This window comes from Juglans regia, chromosome 16 (genome assembly GCF_001411555.2).
Source record: "Juglans regia cultivar Chandler chromosome 16, Walnut 2.0, whole genome shotgun sequence".
Taxonomy (NCBI): domain Eukaryota; kingdom Viridiplantae; phylum Streptophyta; class Magnoliopsida; order Fagales; family Juglandaceae; genus Juglans; species Juglans regia.
The window spans coordinates 19,629,903-19,648,878 of NC_049916.1; the positions used below are offsets into that span (position 1 = coordinate 19,629,903).

The window sequence follows — 18,976 nt, forward strand, 5'->3', positions numbered from 1 at the left end:
GCTATTTATTTATTTTTATGTTTTTAATAAATCACGTGACACCACATGAGGATCATCTGAGTAGTATGTTTCAAATGACCAAACATTATTTTATTTGTTTTAGTTTTATGAGCCCAACTCATCTCATAAAACCGATTCGATAAGAGATGATTGTTCATTCCTTATAAACATGTCAAAGACCTTGTCTACAGGTAATGTGAGATTATTCCTCAACACCCTCCCTCATGTGCAAACCAGTATTTTTCCTGGTCCTTATCACAGCTAGGGCAAGTAGTGTGGGCCCCTATTAGTCCTGTGGCATGCTCTGATACTAAGAAGAATTTCATAGGCTAACTCATATCATATAACCGATTCGATAAGAGATGATTGTTCATTTCTTATAAACATACTCAAGACATTGTCTACAAACAATGTGGTATTATTCATCAACACTAGTATTTTATTGACACAATTTGTTTAATTTAGTTCAAGCAACAACATGGGGCACATTTATATATACTCTTGAGACATTCCCAATGGAATGATCAAGAAGATATATCATTGGATCATCTGTCACTGCACAATTTAATTATATTAATATGCTTGATTGCTAATTGCTTATTTAATAGCATGCAAGGATTAGCGCGATATAGTACCCCTTTATAATATCCTTAATCGGCATGCCAAATTATTATTGAAGAAGAATATTCAGGTTATGTTTTTCTTTTCTTTTTTTTCTTTTTTGAATAAACAGGTTATATTTTTCTAAAAACCAAGAATGTTACAAAAACCAATCAAAAGGTCACAACATATATATCAAGTAGAATTAACCTAGGCCATTTATAATTGCTAATTTAATACTGTCAAAAATATTTATACATTAATTCAGACAACAACTTAAAAAGTACCTTAATAATTAATATAAGATCAGTACCCCACTTTGTGAATCATGAGGATCATTACCTTAATAAATATAAGAGTACTGCCCCACTTTGTGAATCATGAGGATTTTAAGATTAACTGTATGATATTAGTTAATATTGTTGTTCCATCACGCACGATTAAAATCCGAACCCTAGTCTCCCTAATTTGTCGTTAACCTCAGTCTGTGGGCCGAAATTCACTCAAACAAGTCGTTGATGGCAAATGTCTTCGAAGTTAAGAACAATCCACAAGATTTTGGCATTAGCCACCCAACTGCATGCGCGCTGACCAATTGATCATGAAGTGCTTTCACACCTCCGACAAGCCACCTCCGTTTCATGTTCTTCCCCTGAATTCAAGCGTACGTGTATATATGTCGATATATAATATTGGTGCATGTTTTTGGATGAAAATTAATGCTTGTCACGGTTAATTTATGCAAACATTTCTTTTCCATTTAAACGAGTTATATTATATATATATATATATCCCCTAATTAGTGTAACAACATATTGGCCTATATATATATATATATATATATATATATATATATATATACTTTAAAAATCGTAGTCAATAATATAATTAGAACATTATTAACATTTATAATCACATTTACTAGCAATATTAATGTGGATTAATTTCAAATTAATGCTATACGGCCCCTAGCTAGCTAGAACATATATAAATCCTGTCAAAACTAACGTTCCGTGTACGTAGTTTCTCAGTACGCGGTACCTTCGAATATTCATTATAGCTAGGTTGCGCGCAGGATAAGAACAAATTAATTAAGGAGGTGGGACTTAGGACCACAGACCACAGTAGATGATCATTTTCATGTGACTGTGGGACGATTGTTGTCTGGCAAAACGCGGCCTCCAAGTACGCAACCCATGTAGATGAAATAACATTTTAGTACAGATTACCACAAGCTGCTGACACTTTTTTAGTATTGATCATGTGGGTATGCTCCCGGCCCCTCTCAGGACAGCGCGCACTGACGACGATCGATGTTTGGATTCGAAGATGATTTGAAATGATTTGAGATAAGTTGAGATGACTTACAAATTCAAATAATGAGAAATAACATGGGACTCCTCACCAATGAGCTGAGATGAGTTGATATTCTATCGATGGGACTCCTCACCACTGAATATGTTCTTTGTTAATGTAGCTAGCTGCTGCTTGATTGTGAAATAACATTTTAGTAAAGATAACCCCTTTTTTTTTTCGGAAAAAGTTTCTTTATCCATTTGATTTGACTGCTGGTCATTTTTTATTTTTTTATTATTATTTTTACTTAATAATTAAAGAAATAATTTTAAATATATTGATTTATTTTTTTATTTTTATTTTTTAAAATGTATTTAAAAAATATGAAAAGAAAAAAATAAAAAATAAGACTAGGCAGCATGCTCAACAATAAATGCTGGACGGCAGGGTAGCCTTACCCTTCTCTTTTTTTTTTTTTTTTTTTTTTTTGCACTTTTCAGGACAGGATCAGTTGTTTGGAGGAATAGTTTTTTTTTTTAAATTTATTTTGAAGTACATAACCATGTGCTTTCTGCCTTTAAAGAAGCAGGCTTCGTTGAAGGCAGCACACATGCTTGATGCTTATGTTTCTTGAACCGGGATTTGAAACAACTAAAATTGTCGGATCGATCGTTTTCATCGAAGTTGTTTGTTTCAATGTATAATATGAATGAATAATTATATTTGAATTGCCTAATTTGAATTATATACCATTCACTCACATAATATAATTTAATTTGCAGGATAATGCATGGATAGAACATTAATTTAAGGATCAGGTGCTCGCCTCTCCTCTAAAACCATTTGTATTGAGCCTCTAACTCATCTTCAAAAACCCTCATTTTTGGTAGATTGTTGTATTTTTTTGTGACTCAGTTTCATTCTCATTTTTCTATACTATTTTTCTTGTGGTAATATATATATATATAATATAATATATACACATCTCGTAAGGGAAAAAAAACAGTTGCTTTGGATAATGGAGGAATGAGAGGAATCTGCAGCATGGCCTCATTACACTGCCCAATGCCACCTCTTTTGACAGATACAACTTACAACCATCTCTTCACTGAGGACGGTGGCTCTTTAAATTCTCTAGCGTTGCACTTTAGCTGTATCCGGATTACGCACGTGTTTATAAAGAAGATAGAACGACTACATATATTTATCCACCGTCTTACAATTTTTTTAAAAAAATAATAATCTCTCAATCCTCTTTTTTCTTTTTTTTTTTTAAAAAAAAAAAGTGGTACATGATACTTTGAAATCTGAAAAAAATCATCTTAGAAAGAATTACCAAAGACTTTAATCCCTTAAAATTGCATCTTATATAGTAATATGAGATAAATTTAGATAGTTTTGAATAGTAATAAGATGAAATTATTAGTTAAAATTAGATAATTTCATCTTATCTCTATATCCAAACGGGCCCTTTTAATGTTCCCAAAACAGTAAAGTGAGTCATTTTTTTCAGGCTGACGTCTAGTTTAAGCACCCAAAAACCTATCTGTGACCTGTTTGGATGGTGGCCTAAGTCCCGATTTCACAAAGTTGATTGCACAGTTCAGGTTAACTTCTATGGATTATACGGAAAACTCTCTGATTAACTCTTCTGTTATTATTTTTTAACTCAATGATCCAAGTTCCAACACCAACAATTTCGTTCGGCCATCCCAAACTCCAAGGCCACTTATCACCTTAATGTTATACACGTAACTACAAGATTCAAGTTCCAACCTGAAGGATTTTCTCAAAAGTGAGCAATGGCAGTTCGTGCTTCTTGGATTTTTGTTTTATTCATAGGCCTGTTAAACTTAAATACTATACAGGTTTTTCGCTTTTGAGGAAATATCGTGGAGCTCTGCCTTTAGAACCGATCTTAGCGAAACTCCATATATAACAGCACAAATATCTGGGGTACTTTATAGCAATCGAAGCAACCCTTCGAGAATTCAGACTCAATGACTCATGCTAGCAGAATCATGGGAAGCACTTCATTCTCTGAAAAAAGAAGAAAAAAAGGGCTTAGCACAAGTCCAAGTTTAATCAGAACAGTTAACATAGCTTTTCTTATCAAAAAACTTAAAAGAATGATTAGCAAACATGGCTGAAAGTCAGAATTCAAAACGGCAGAGTTTGTCGTTGTAGATTTACAGCGTGTGTGCATGTGTTCATCTATAACAAGTATCTGCAAATAAAAATGGTGACTGCAAGTTCCGTGTGAATGCAGAACACTTGACAATTTTGTACTTTTAGGTAAGTGGAAATGAGTTTTCCATGTGCTAATGTTCCGGACAAAGAAGCAATACATGTTCTGTCTTTGGACCATGTTTGGATGTTGAGATGAGTTGAGCTGTGAATAGTAGTATTTTGTAGGTCTCATTAAGACCAGTTTAACTTCTTTAGGTTGAGATGGGTTTAAATTTTTAGGTTAAAATGTATGAAGTAGGTTAAGATGAGTTTAAATTTTTTTATGGAAAATTGAAAAAGTAGTGGGTCCCATCAAAGATTGGTTGAGATGAGTTTGGTTAAACAACCAAACACAACCTTAACATACGAAAGTTTTGAAAAGCAACTGTCCTACAAGTCATGTCTAGGGGTGTAACTGGTCCGGTTTTGAGCATATTTTAAAACGAAACCAATATACACTGGTTGTGAGAATTAAAGAACCGATACCGGACCAATTCACCCTCAAAACCAGTACTTCCGGTTTTACCGATTCCGATCCAGTTCAGTCCGGTTTAATCGGTTTTCCCGATAAACTAGTAAGGTCGGGCACTTAGGAAATCGAGCTTGGAACAACAAACCGATAAATTAAAAAAATATATCTAAATATAAAAATTATATGCAACAAAAATAAGAATTATAGTAAAACTATTATAGTATTCATACATTATTTATAAGAATCATATTATCATATGTTAGTAATAAATGATGGTTACATAAAATTAAAATTAAAAGATTTTATGTTATATTAATTTTATGTTATAAAATTTAAATATATTAAGATTTATAAGATTAATTTTTATTTTATGTTACATCAAATGATATATTAATTTTATGTTATTAGATTATTATACATGAATTTTAAGATTTTAAAATTTCATGTTATATTAATTAGAAATTTAACATATAATATATATAATATAAATAAATCATATAAAAAATTATTTATATATAATAAAAATATATATATATGAACTAATCTGGTCCGGTGTAAAAAAGACTAAAACCAGAATCGGACTAGTTCGGAATCAGTTTTGAAAAAATAAAACTGGTACCGGACCGAACCGGTTTTGGGTTTAGGCCAATTTACCAGTTTTTATTTTCAGCCCTAGTCATGTTTAACTCGATTACCTGTCTTTCAACTTCAACAGCTGATGCAGCAAGCCTTCTTTGCAGAATTGACCTCTCCACTTCACAGCTCTCCATCTCAGTATCTTTATATACATGTACAGGTAAAAAAGCAAAACAAGAATTAGAGCGAGTAGAATACTTTTTTAGGAACATTAATATCTCCTAGTTTCTCCCTATCGTAACCAAAAACCACTGAGCACTATTGGCGTTCCTCATAGTAAATTAAGAAGCCTTCGATTGATAAGAAAATAAAAGAGGGGCGGGGGAAGAGAAACTATTGGCATGTAGTCGCATGCTGGTTTGGCTATGTAATCCCTACTCAAATGAAGAGAATCATTACAAGCTATAAGCTGTTTCATACCATTCCAAGATTGTTTTGCAGTTTAAATTGTCCACACAGATGTTCTTTCCACCAATTGGCAGCAGAAAAACTTGTGCATGAGATTGAATTATATGAAGAAAGCTTTCTAAAAAACCCAACGCTGTTTATAAACTCTGCAAAGAGAATCTATATTTGCCTAGAGCTTTTCCGTTGAGTTACAAAACAGCTAAAAGGTAATTCAGTCCATTAAATGGGTTGGTACGTAAACCTTGTAACCAAATATGCTACGAGTACCTGAGTTTTAAAAACAATGAAGAAAGAACGAATCTCATACCAGGCAAAACATGGTGCAAAACCAAATCAGTTCCAGCTGACCAATATGTTTGTTGAGATGATTGATCATCCTATGTATGATCATCCCAGGCTTTGACACTAATTAGGTGAGTTCTTTTTAAAGCTATCTTTGGCATAAGGACTCTCCAAGGCGCAGCCATAGATTTTAGATTTATGATAATCAAAACACAACTGTAAGAATACTATAATCATACAGGTTTAAAATGAACAAAGATTTTAAAACTGACACTTGGATGCTAAACCACATGCATGGTGATGATATTTATTGGGAAAAAAAAAAAAAAAAAAAGAGGTGGCATCAAGTATACTGGGTTCGCATCCGTATATATATTCCATTTTACTTTATGAACCTTCAAAAGATTCCAAAATTAACTGCTACATCACTGGACAAAAGGCCCTGCCTCAGTAGACAGCGCCACTACCATCAAGAGACACTGTAAACAGTAGAGTTCTAGTCTTTGGCAAGGTGCACTCAACAAACTGGTAGTAAAACAAAGCATGCAATGGAAATTACGGAAGCATTATATTTCTTAAGGAACCAGAAAACTATACATACAAAGTAGACTAGATAGTAGAATGTATCAGAATGGAAAAATGAATACCCACACATTTCATGGAACAACTCTTCAAGCAAAAGACTTGTCAAGAGTCATGACATTTTTTAATTAGTAACTTCTAGCAAAATAGATAACCGCTTGGAGCAATCTGACCAATACAATGGTTTGCCTAAAATGACAAAGGTATGTAGCTAACATCTGTATAGGGAAATCAACCAATCATTGTGTTTCAATCTATATCAAGGAAATGAAATTTGAGTTAGCAAAACAATATACACAAACAAAACTAAACAACAGGTTGCTTATTTCTCACCATAATAGTATGATGACAGGATGGTGATGCGCTCCATTGGCTGAAAGAAAGAAAAAATTCAAAAGGCAAATAATGATTAGCTCAGTTCCAAGAATGACTAATTGCACGGATATAATGCTAAACAAGTTTATTTAAATGATAAGATTCAGAGAACATATAAAAGAAAAGGCAACACGGTTTTCTGAAAAAATAGGAGGCCATATTTAGAAGATGGAACTAACAGGGTGTAGATTTAGGAGAATGGTAAAGTCAGAGTCAGAGAAATTAGCATAGCATTGTCTTACTGCTTCTTGCTGCATAAATGTCGAGCAAGAGGAATGAAACTCACAGTTCAAGTAGTGTCCTCCAAAAATCCTACTTAAAGATCCATACATCAGAAAGTAAAAACTAGATGATTAACATGACTAAAGCCGGTAAAAGCTGCCCCACATGACAGAATGAAAGGTTCATTCCTGCGGGCTCAATATTGTCTTTTTTTTTTTAATATTATCTCTTCTGCTATGCTAGTTTGGCTCCTTCGACCCAATCAAATCCCACTGCTCCCTTTTACCGTCTCATCTGAAGTCCAGGGTTTGATTTTTTTCATTTGGTTTTAATACACAGATGGTTCAACCATGAAGACAAATAATCAAGTCATGTAAAATTGATTATCAGCAAAATTGAATAACCATAGTGGTGATCCACCATTTAGAGTGATCAACTGAAAGCTTAAGAAGATTACCATTACAAAAATACCCTCACGACGAGTAGGGAGTTCCTCAAGCTTTTGCAGTGTCTCATAACCTTTAGTAAGTCGACCGAAAATAGCATACTGAAGCATTCATGACAGAAATTTCCATAGTGAGCATTTCACGTGAGATACAGAAATAATCTTTGCAACAAAGCAGGAAAAAGTAACTAGTGGACCTGTCCATCCAGATGAGGGGCATCTCCAAGAAGCATTGAAAACGACGATGCTGCACTATTGGGATCAGCATACCTACGCCAAAGAAAAAAGCAACAAATCACATTCTCATCCAAGAAAGGAGTTCAGAAAATATTCAAGTCAAATGAAAGAATAACTATAGTTGTTTACACCGTGAATATTGCTGAAAATCCAAACCACGGATGCCGTATGTAATAAAAAAGGTGCCTCCAGAGAAGTCTTATTCAGGAGAAAACATAAAATAGGAATTCTAGCCAAACTTGATCTATCATCATCTATAGGCTGGTGATTTACGGTGCATCATGGAATAGCTTACTGTCATGCATAGATCAGCATGGATTAACTCATTAGCATGATTAGATAAGCATCAAGCGTGCCTCAGTCCCAGTATTATAAAATGGTTCTACTCTTCAAATACAGTATGTTTTGAACACCTGACCTGATGATATACCTGCCAATTGCATCATCATATACTCAATGGTTCTAAAAATAAAAATGTCTAGTTATTGGTTTAAGCTTCACTTTTTCTCTCCGTGCACTTTTTCTCCTTCACTGTTACAATGGGTGATCTGCTCTGGTGACCATTGCTGGAACTAATTTTCTTTAGCTGTTTACTCAGTTATTCAGCAGTGACGATGGGCTTTATTAAACATTTATTAAAAGAGACAAAAGTTTGTGTTTTATCATTGGAGGGGGGACACTATCTTCGTATCACTGAGAAGAACAGGAAGTTTACTAAGGAGTTGGTCCTCAGCTATGCCAGCGCTCGTTGGCTTGCGAATACAGTGGAAGAATGCTCATTCCCGGAGGGAAAGAAAGAGTTTTGCAAGACGTATCGCGATGGTGTCAAGGCACTGTTTGCTCACCAGCGTTCTAAAGATTTTAGACGTTTCTTAGAAGTTACAGACTATGGGGATGCCGCAGTGGGCATCGAGGTCTTCTAGCAATCCCGGCAGGCACGGAATGAAGGGCTTGGAAGAGCCTTTCCATGGAGATAAAGCACGCTCTGTCCATGCATATCCCAGCAAACAAGATACCAGTGTTGGCTCTAAACTTGGACAGAGCAGCAGATTAGGGGAAGGAGACGGGGAAGAAGGTTCAGTCTTACGCAAAGGCTGCGATGGGTGGCGCAGGGAAACAGGCGGCAATGCTGGGTGGTATGGGTCACCTCTCGGTGTTACAGCTAAGAGAAAAGGACAAAAAGGGACATGCAGAGAACACCACTGCTACAGAAAAGGATGGTCAAGGCAATATACCGGAAACAAGGGTTGGAGGTCTGTACTATGCTGGCGCAGCAAAAAGTGTGGAGCTAAGGTCCCTTTTTTGTTTGAACAAGGAAATTGGTTTACCGAAGAAGGTGGTGGAATAACTCATACGTAAAGTGAATATGAGCTTAGGCCTGGGCCAACGAAATAAGGGTACCTCTAAAGGGTTGGTTAGAAATGGGATGTTCTAGAATGGGCCTAAATCCCTCAGGCCTAATAAAGGAAAAGGAAAAGGAAAAGAAATAGGCAAAAAGAAGATGGGAATGGGCCAAACGCGTCTAACTAGCTCAACCAGAATGAAATGGAGGCTGTGGGCCTTCTTGAAAGGGCTCTACGTCCAAACTTGGGCCAGCAGCAATGTCGATACAACATCTGCTAGGGTTAATTGCACCGGCGACGTCTGGGCCTGTTTCTGACAACATCTGTGACAGACAACCTACACTGATAACAACTGCGACTAAGGAGGCTACTCAGATGGGGCTGTCAACGTGGCACTACGAACAAAGAAGAGGGCAACCATGCTGTGGGGTGACACAGACTAGTGCATTGAAGGTTTCTAGGTTGTCTCCCACCACCACTGCGGTGACGGTGACGGTGACGGTGACGTCCCCGGCGTTAGCATCTTACTCCATTTAGAGAAGCATGTAGACAAGGGGGTGGAAACATTGTTGGGAGGTCTTCAACACTGTGGGATGCCACAAAAAGTTGCGCCAGAAACTTTAGTGTTGATGACTGACCTCCACATAGTGCAAGTTACTGTACCAGTGTCGGAAAATGTTATTGTAGCCGAAAAAGACCTATCTAATGAAACTGGGAGGGCGGATTTAGTGGGTGAGACTGAAACAAATGGAACTCTGGTTTTATTTGAGCCTAGTAAAGGAGGGGAAAATGCATGGGGGGTAAGAACTTTCGTTGAGGGGGAAGAACCTCTTCCTTTAAACTCGTTTCACCCCAATGTGTTAGATTGGGTCATTCAGAAAGCTATTGAGATTAAGCATTGTGTAGGGATTACATGTGAGGGTTTTGAAGATGAATTTATGGCATTACTCACAGCAATAGAGGCTAGATATGCACAATCCAAATCTGATCCATCCCTTAATTCGGCTAATAAAGGAGAAAGAGAACTCAAGACGCTTATGTGGGCCATGAAAGATGAAGGTGGAGAGAAGAGCTCTAACCGGGGCCGTCTCAAGGGGAGGGATAAGATGGTTGCTTTAAAAAGACAAAAATAATATCATGGAATATAAGGGGCTGAATGAGTATAATAAATGGCTCCAAGTCCGAAACTTACTTCGTCAATGGAATGGTGATATTATTTGCTTACACGAGACCAAATTGGAATTCATCACAAGGGAATTAGTTCGGAGTTTATGGAGAGGTCAGCATGTAGGGTGGTCATACTTGCCATCGAAAGGAGCATCCGGTGGTGTCCTAATTATGTTTGATAAAAGGGTGGTTGAAAGGTGGAGGAATGTGTTGGTGAGTTCACTGTGGCTTGCTCTTTTACGAATGTAGAAGACGATTTCCAACAAGCATTCGCTGGAATGTATGGCCCAAATGTTGATTTGGAGAGAAGGTCACTGTGGGAAGAATTGGTGGGACTTCTTAGTTGGTGGGTGTTACCAAGCTGCATAGGGGGTGACTTCAATGTAACTCGCTTTCCGAGTGAAAAATCTTGTGTATCCTACATCACTCCTTCCATGAGAGAGTTTTCTGATTTTATTTTAGAACAAGAGCTAATGGATATTCCATTAACCCATTAACTAGAGGAACGTTTACTTGGTCCAACAACCGAGAATTCTCATCTTTGTCGAGAATTGATAGGTTTTTGTTAACTCCTGACTGGGAGTTACATTTTCCGAATGTAACTCAAAGGAGATTACCTAGGTTATGCTCTGATCACTTCCCCATCATCTTAGATTGTGGAGAGGTATTTTAAATTTGAGAATATGTGGCTTAAATCTGACGGGAAGTTTTCTCTCTCTTACAAGTTTTCTCTTCATACACTTTATTACTGATGATGAGTTGAGTCTCAGTGTGTAATAATGTGATTATCATGGTTTTCACAAGACAAATTCTCATAGAATCTAAGGTATTCGTATTTTCGGAGGAAGGTAGACAATGGATTCGCTTAACAGAGAGAAGTTGGAAGGTTACAAAAGTATTGATCTTGGAGAAGTCTACGTTGAACTGGTTCATTAGAGCCCCTGCGAAGTGCTTGACTGGAGACAAGGACTTTTATGCAACCTCACAGGATGGTAATAGAACGTACGTCGCTCAAAGATGCTCCAATGCTCAAGGTCGTTATATGGCATTGGTGGAATATGGCGGTGGTGGCAAAAGAAACTTTGTTTTCATACCTAAAGAAATGGAGGGGGAAGGGTGGAGAAAAATGGTGATGGCACTGAGGGAAGCTTACAACAGTTTGGAAAATGGGAGAAAGGTTGGTTTGTTGAAGTCCCAAAATCTAACCCAGAAAGCACCAATGAATATTCTGCCTAAGTCCTATGCAGAGGTGGTCCAATCATCAAGGCTTGCTGCCGACAACGATGGTAAGGAGGTATATGCTCAGGGAAATGCAGCAGCTTTGGTACCAAGGGTGAGGAGCAATTCTAGGTTTTCGAAGGCACAGGAGATAGTCATTGTAGAGGAAGGACCGAGACATGTGCCATCTGCTCAAGCCTGCAGAATTAACATCGAAATGGGAAGAGACTCTTTGACCGAAAGAGGACCCTTGGAGAGGACTAACGAGCTTTCTTCTTTTAAGAAAGAACTGGTACAATTGAGAAATTCAGTCAATATTATGATCCAGGGGGTGGATAAAGCTATGGGCTTGGGCCTGGGTTTAAGCCCATCACCATCAGGCTTGGAAAAAAATGGGTTGCGCCAGAGGCGTTATAATCGGGCCGAGAAAGGTAAAGCCAAAGCACTGGCGGGCTAAACAACCCACAATTCACGTAATGGAATCCATCAGCAAAGATGCCTCGTCTTTTTCCAACCACTGGTCGGCAACCACACAGAACCCATCGCGGGGGGCAGGCGACCTAGTGGGTGGAACCCAGGGCGATGGGCTACTGGTATTGAGGCCACCAATGGAGTCAAAAATCGAGAATGGTTCTCAGGCAATGGAGGGGCAAATTCATTAGAGCAGCCCAAGACTGGGTGTTGGAGACTATCACAGAGTTCTACGAGACATTGTATTCCGCAAGCATGACAGAGGGTACCATAGATAAGATGCGTTGGAGCCCCTCCAAGAAAGGTAAATTCACTATCAGATTGTTTTATCAAGTTCTAACGAGCCCTAGAATGACAATGTTCCCAAGGATATGGCAGACGAAAGCTCCTTCAAAATCAGCTTTTTCGTATGGACAGCATCTCTTGGCAAAATCCTCACCACAAATAATTTAAGGAAACGTCAGGTACTGGTGTTGGACTGGTGTTGTGTGTGTAAGAAGAATGGTGAATCAGTAGATCATTTGTTTTTTCACGAGAATTGGATTGTCAACTTACAAGTGGTCATGCCTCTTAGACTGGTGGATTTCCTTGCAAGCTGGAGAGGCCTTCGAGGCAACTTACAAGTGGCAGCAATCTGGAGAATGGTTCCTATATGTATGTATTGGTGTATTTGGCGGGAGAGAAATGATGGAAACTTCGAAGACCACGAGAGAACAATGGATGAGGTTAAAGTTTTCCTTTTTAAAACATTGTTCTTATGGGCAAGGGCTATTGTTTGTAATGGGCTGAATGTCCGTGATCTTCTAGTTTCAATTTTAAACTCTAATCAGGTTATTCTCATGTATACTCCATTTGTACTTGGGTTTTGCTTACTTCTATGAATAAAACTTCTTGATTACCTATAAAAAAAAAGTTATTGGTTTAAAAGTATTAGACATCGAATTTCAGGCCAAAAATAAAGACAAGAAAATTCAGTGTCTAGCATATAATCCAAAATTTTCTTTCGGTGTAATAGCCTACTTTTTATTTTTATTTATTGTTAATTTAAATTATTTCATGGTAGATAAATGAAATATTGTATGTCTACCCGAATCAGCATTTTGTTAAAACCATTCCAAATGCAAGGCTTCCAGAGAAACCAGAAAAAAGTGATTTGTTTTCATCATCTAGACCTCTATAATATACAACTAGGCTACTACAAGTCTACCACTTCTTCTACCCAAATTATACCCTCCAACTTGTTATTGAAGATAATCTCACAATCAATCACCCATAGAATGTCTCAAAAATACATAGGCACTTCTAATTCCTTATCAACTTGTGTTATTTTCAGGGCACCAAACCCCAAGTAATGGTTCATAATGAAAACAATATACTTGCAACTTTTCACCTCCAGTAAGTGATCATTTTCCACTTTTATTTATTAGAAAACCTAACTCCTTAAAAAACGGACAAGAACATGTGACACTGTAGATGATTCTAAACAAAGCTGACAAAAATCAGTTACAATCAGAATGAAATACAGATGGAAAAAAGGGGAAGCAGAACAGGAACAACAGGAATTTCCTTTCTAATATAAGATAGAATGTGCCAAAAATTTACATTCCTATCTGTGAAATCACCGCTTGTCCCAAAAAGTTTAAATTGATGGGAAGAGGCAACACGTTGAATATTTAATTAAATGAGATAGAGTGTAGAGTTGGGGTTCGAACTCAGGACTCCTGCTCTGATACCATATGAAATTATCACTTGTTCTAAAAGATTAAACTAATGGGAAGAAGTAGATTTTATTATTTATTTTATATCTTGACGTAGAGCAACCAATCAATTGCAACTGTCTCTATGCTATGCCATTATAATGTAACTCTTACTTGTATAGTTGTCATCGCTCCAATTTTGGTGGGTGTGCGTACCTAGAAAGTATTTACCTATATTGTAGTATTACTAAATTTTGGTTGCTTTGCAGATCGCAAAGAAGACATTACCTCCCCATAGAAAGAACACCCTTTACGTGCTTGACATCACTAAATTCACCAACAACTGTCTTTTCTGCTTCTTTACTTTGCTCTTCATTCATAGGGGCAGATCTTCCGCCCACCACATCAGCCACTTGGGCAACAAATCCCTTATCAACCTACAATATGCCCGTACTCCCATTATACACATAGCTATATCACAACAATCAGCTTTTCAAGTTTCAACAAAAATTTCACATCTAATGTCCTCATACCTACCCGAAAGAAGTGATTAGTATTATAGCACCCCAATCGAACAAGTTTGAAAATGTGCTCAGCGGTTTTGGGTGCAACCGTAGGGAAGAAACCAAATTCGATGTCACCATATTTCGTCTGCATGCAAAATGCTTTACACAGTTATAAATCAAACAATGAATAATTAAACTAAATTGAAACAAAGCTAAAGTAATGGGAAAAAAGGCCGGCTCATAAATGACAAGCATTTGCAAGCATGTAAGAAAATCGTACAGATTTAGCATGTTAAAATATTAGAACGGAGCAATGTCAACTTCAGTACAGATTAGTATGAATTGGGAATATCTGAGTGAGAATTTGTTCAGCAATTACAGCTCAATTGAAAGCTAAACAAGTTCATTCACAACAACCCATTCAAAACAAAAAAAAATGGAAACGTTTTGACCTAAAACTAGAATTACAGACGAATTATCAAGAACGAGATGTAAACACTTGTACTAAAGATTTATTTGCAAATGAACAAAAAAAAAATCTTATTCCAATGAAAACAGAATCCTCTGTTGAAAAGAAAAAAAAAATACCTGGAACACAACTCGAACGGAACCGAGCTGGGGCTCTTGGGACAGCGCACCAGCCGCCATGAATGCGATGCAGAGGAAGCTCAGAAGCCATGCGTTATGATCCCACATTTTCAGCTCCAATTTGGAGCCCCGATCTCAATTTTTGCCGTCGATAGAGAAAGGCAGTGGAAAAAAAGAACACACAAAAATCTAGCCTAAATATTTAATAAAATGTTACTTTTTCTATCTTCAAAATTTAACCTAAAAAAAGTTTCTAAAATTCAAATTCTTATTTTTTTTTTAAATACCAACTACTATATGATTTCATTATTTCATTATTATTTCTTATACACTTCAACTTATTTCTTATTTTTCTTGACTATCATAATTCTTTGAATGAATATGAAATTTTATACTAAAAAACACTATGATTTGTTACAGCGTGCCTTAAGCATATTCGAACTGATGAATTATATTGATATATTTTTTAAATCTTTAATAAGATACGTTTGGGTAGCGAAGATATCTCAAAACTTTCCAAGTATTTTTGTACAGATCAAAATACTTCAAATGCCAAACACTATAAAACCAACTTCGTTCCAGACTTCTGTCAGACCCATGGGCATCTCAATACTGTTTCACCACAGACAACAATTATTTCTCCCACCAACCTTTTCTCTCTCTCCCTTCCTCTCGGCTACCCTCCCCGATACCTCTATTCTTCCTTTTCTCTTTCTTTCTTTCTTTCACTCATCACACTCCAAGCAATTCGAGTCACCCCTGTTAAAGCTGAACCTCCAGCAATCGTACATGTGCAAAGCCGACCCATCTTTCTATCTCTCTTTCTTTCGACAACTTTCCCCATTTCATTCCCTTTTTCTCTCGGTTACTTTCTCCCATCACAGTCGAAGTAGTGAAGAGTCCAGTGTGCAATCGAGGAGTCCATCAACAGTGAAAGTTGAACTCCTCTGTCTAACGATCGTACCTCCCTCTGTTGAACCCCCTCTCTCTATCTTCAAGCATCCCCACTGTGAAACCGTCTCTCCCTCTCTCTCGATTTTGGCATTGAAATGAGTTAATAGACTCTCCTGAGGGCCGTGTCCTATCTCGAACAGAATTTCCAAACTACGGGAGATTCCCAAACAAAGGACGAGCGCAACCTGAGTGTGAACCTGTGAGCTAGTTTTTCCTCAAATTTCTTTATAATGCAGCCATGGTCAAAGGCACAATACGCAGCTGCTCTTCTTGCATTACCCTTCGATCAAAACAACTCATATGGTTTTCCAGCAGATCCTTCATCACGTAGCCGAGAACACGGTCCTTCATGGTAACATTAATCAACAACTCATATTTTCTCAAACTATTTTGTTTATGAACTAAGTAGCAAACTACCTATTACTGAGGATTTACAGAATAGGAGTGGGAACTGCTTGCTAAATATGTGTAGAGCCTATATTGTTAAACAACACTTTATACATAGACGATTTTGTCCATCTTTATAACTGTTGGGAGGCCAAACATGAATCTATGGTGTTTGAGATAATATGTTTTTTACAATCATAGATTAGGTTGATTTGAATGAAATGAAGCTGTTTTTTGTTGGATTGCCCATGATTATAGTGTGACTACCAAGGATTACACTGTTTTCAATTTGGCCATGTATCCCCTACACTGTGAACATTAACAGAAATATTTGTTTGATTTGAATGAAATCAAGCTAATATTGGTTTGTTGTGTTAGAATGTAGCTTTATGACATGTTTTTTTAGCTAAAGATTTGGTAGCAAAAATACAAATCATTGATTAAAATTATTCAAGCATAAATATTAGTTTCTCTACCTCGTTGGCCTATCCCAAATAAGGATCTCCAAAACCTAATATAGGAAACTACCTATATTATATATATATAGGTAATTATATAAGCCCCCAACTACCGGCCATTTTGATTTCAAGAAGCTCCAAAAGCACATAGGACAGAGTTTATTTTTTTCAGTTTATAGAGCTTTGTTTGCTTTAAAGAAATCATATTCACCAACTATTTGATTATTGCTTCCTTGAAGCTTCAAACATCACTGAGGACAGATTCTCTTTTTAAAAAAATCATTTTTCTTTGTTTTTAGTCAAGTTCGACTACAATGATTTGGAGCTATATTTTATTTTATTTTTGTACAAGTCTAGTTTCATATGTATTTCTATTCAATTGGCTACTATGACATACAATTGATTAATTCGTGTATGCCAAAATCAAATGGTTGGAATCTCAATTTTCATAGGTACAAATTCATATCTTTGGAGGTGCTTTATTTGGTTAAGTACTATCCAGTCATTTGCCTTTGCATATTTTTTAGTAAAGTGTCTACTTTCTAGTCGTAGACTTTTTAACTCTTTTTTCCTTTTTATAAGAAGATTTTGGTTGATTATACATCTTCTATTTTACTTATACCATAAAACCATAATCTTGCTTTATTTACATAATAACTACAGTAACTATTTGCTCCAAAAAATATCTGTACACAAGTTATTATTTGACATGAAACTACTTGCTCCTCCCTGTTCATCTGTGGACTCCCCCTCCCTCTCTCAGTTTGGACTAATATAAGAAACTACCTATAATAAATATATATATATATATATGCGCTTATATTAGTCCCCATCTACTGGCTATTTTGATTTCAAGAAGCTCCAAAAGCATATAGGACAGAGTTTTTTTTTTCAGTTTATAGAGTTTTGTTTGCTTTAAAGAAATCATATTCACCAACTATTTGATTATTGCTTCCCTGAAGCTGCAAACATCACTAAGGACAGCTTCTCTTTTTAAAGAAAACAATTTTGTATGCATTTGATTTCAATCATTTTTCTTTGTTTTTAGTCAAGTTCGACTACAATGATTTGAAGCTGTATTTTTTTTTTTTTTTGTGCAAGTCTAGTTTCAGATGTATTTCTGTTCAATTGGCTACTATGGCATACAACTTGATTAATTCGTGTATGCCATAATTAAATGGTTGGAATCTCAATTTTCATAGGTACAAATTCATATTTTTGGAGGTGCTTTATTTGATTAAGTACTGTCCAGCCATTTGCCTTCGCATTTTTTTGAGTAAAGTGTCTACTTTCTAGTCGTAGACTTTTAACTCTTTTTTCCTTTTTATAAGAAGATTTTGGTTGATTATATATCTTATATTTTACTTGTACCATAAAATCATAATCTTGCTTTATTTACGGATTAACTACAGTAACTATTTGCTCTAAAAAATATATGTGCACAAGTTATTATTTGACATGAAACAATTTGCTCCTCCCTATTCACTGTGGACTCCCCCTCCCTCTCTCAGTAGGGCAGCTTATCAAGATTTTGGTGATGTGGTAACGTTTGACACCACGTACTTGACAAACAGATACGGGATGCCCTTTGCTCCATTTATGGGTGTAAACCATCATGGGCAGTCCATTCTCTTGGGAGCAGGGTTAATTTCCAGTGAGGACACAGAGACTTTTACATGGTTATTTCAGACTTGGCTGCAGTGTATGGATGGTATAGCCCCGCCAGCTATTATTACTGACCAAGACAGAGCAATGAAAAATGCAATTACCATTGTATTTCCAAAAACTAGACATAGATTTTGCCTCTGGCATATATTGAAAAAAGTCCCCGAGAAGCTTGGCTCGCATCGTGCCTACAAAAGTGGCCTAAAAACTCAACTGATGAAATGTGTGTATGACACTCAAACTATTGAAGAGTTTGAGAAATCGTGGGAAGAGGTAATTAGTACGTACAACTTGCAAGAGAATGTTTGGTTGCAAAGTTTGTACACTGAGCGCACACATTGGGTACCGGTGTTTCTAAAGGAGTATTTTTGGGTTGGCATGAGTACAACACAACGGAGCGAAAGCATGAATGCATTCTTCGACGGATATGTTCATGCGAAGACAAACTTGAAGAAGTTTGTCGACCAGTTTGACAATGCCTTGAGAAAGAAAATCGAGAATGAAATCAGTTCGGACTTCCACTCATTTAGTGTTACAATACCATGCATATCTAGATCTCCAATCGAGAAGAGATTCCAAGAGTTGTACACGAATGCAAAATTTAGGGAAGTTCAACAGCAAGTTATGGGTGTGCTCGATATGGATCCATCTCTACTTAGACGGGATGGTGTGAAGAAGACCTACTTGGTTGAAGATGAAATTTGTGTTGAGGAGTTCATGAAACATGTTACATATTAG

The 18,976-nt window shown here is 36.6% G+C and overlaps 2 protein-coding genes across 2 annotated transcripts; one reads left to right on the forward strand and one right to left on the reverse strand.

Moving 5' to 3' along the window:
• Positions 1 to 3,535: 3,535 nt before the first annotated feature.
• LOC109019226 (peptidyl-prolyl cis-trans isomerase CYP23) lies at positions 3,536 to 14,971 on the reverse strand. The gene is made up of 8 exons (XM_019001475.2): positions 14,775 to 14,971; positions 14,218 to 14,331; positions 13,969 to 14,117; positions 7,745 to 7,817; positions 7,560 to 7,649; positions 6,839 to 6,878; positions 5,293 to 5,375; positions 3,536 to 3,936 (listed from the first exon to the last, which is right to left on the reverse strand). Exons 1-8 carry the CDS (start codon positions 14,880 to 14,882, stop codon positions 3,916 to 3,918), a joined length of 678 nt encoding a protein of 225 aa, XP_018857020.1. The 5' UTR covers positions 14,883 to 14,971; the 3' UTR covers positions 3,536 to 3,915.
• A 3,060-nt stretch (positions 14,972 to 18,031) lies between these two features.
• On the forward strand, positions 18,032 to 18,976 carry LOC118344818 (protein FAR1-RELATED SEQUENCE 5-like). The gene has a single exon (XM_035686222.1). It carries the CDS (start codon positions 18,032 to 18,034, stop codon positions 18,974 to 18,976), a length of 945 nt encoding a protein of 314 aa, XP_035542115.1.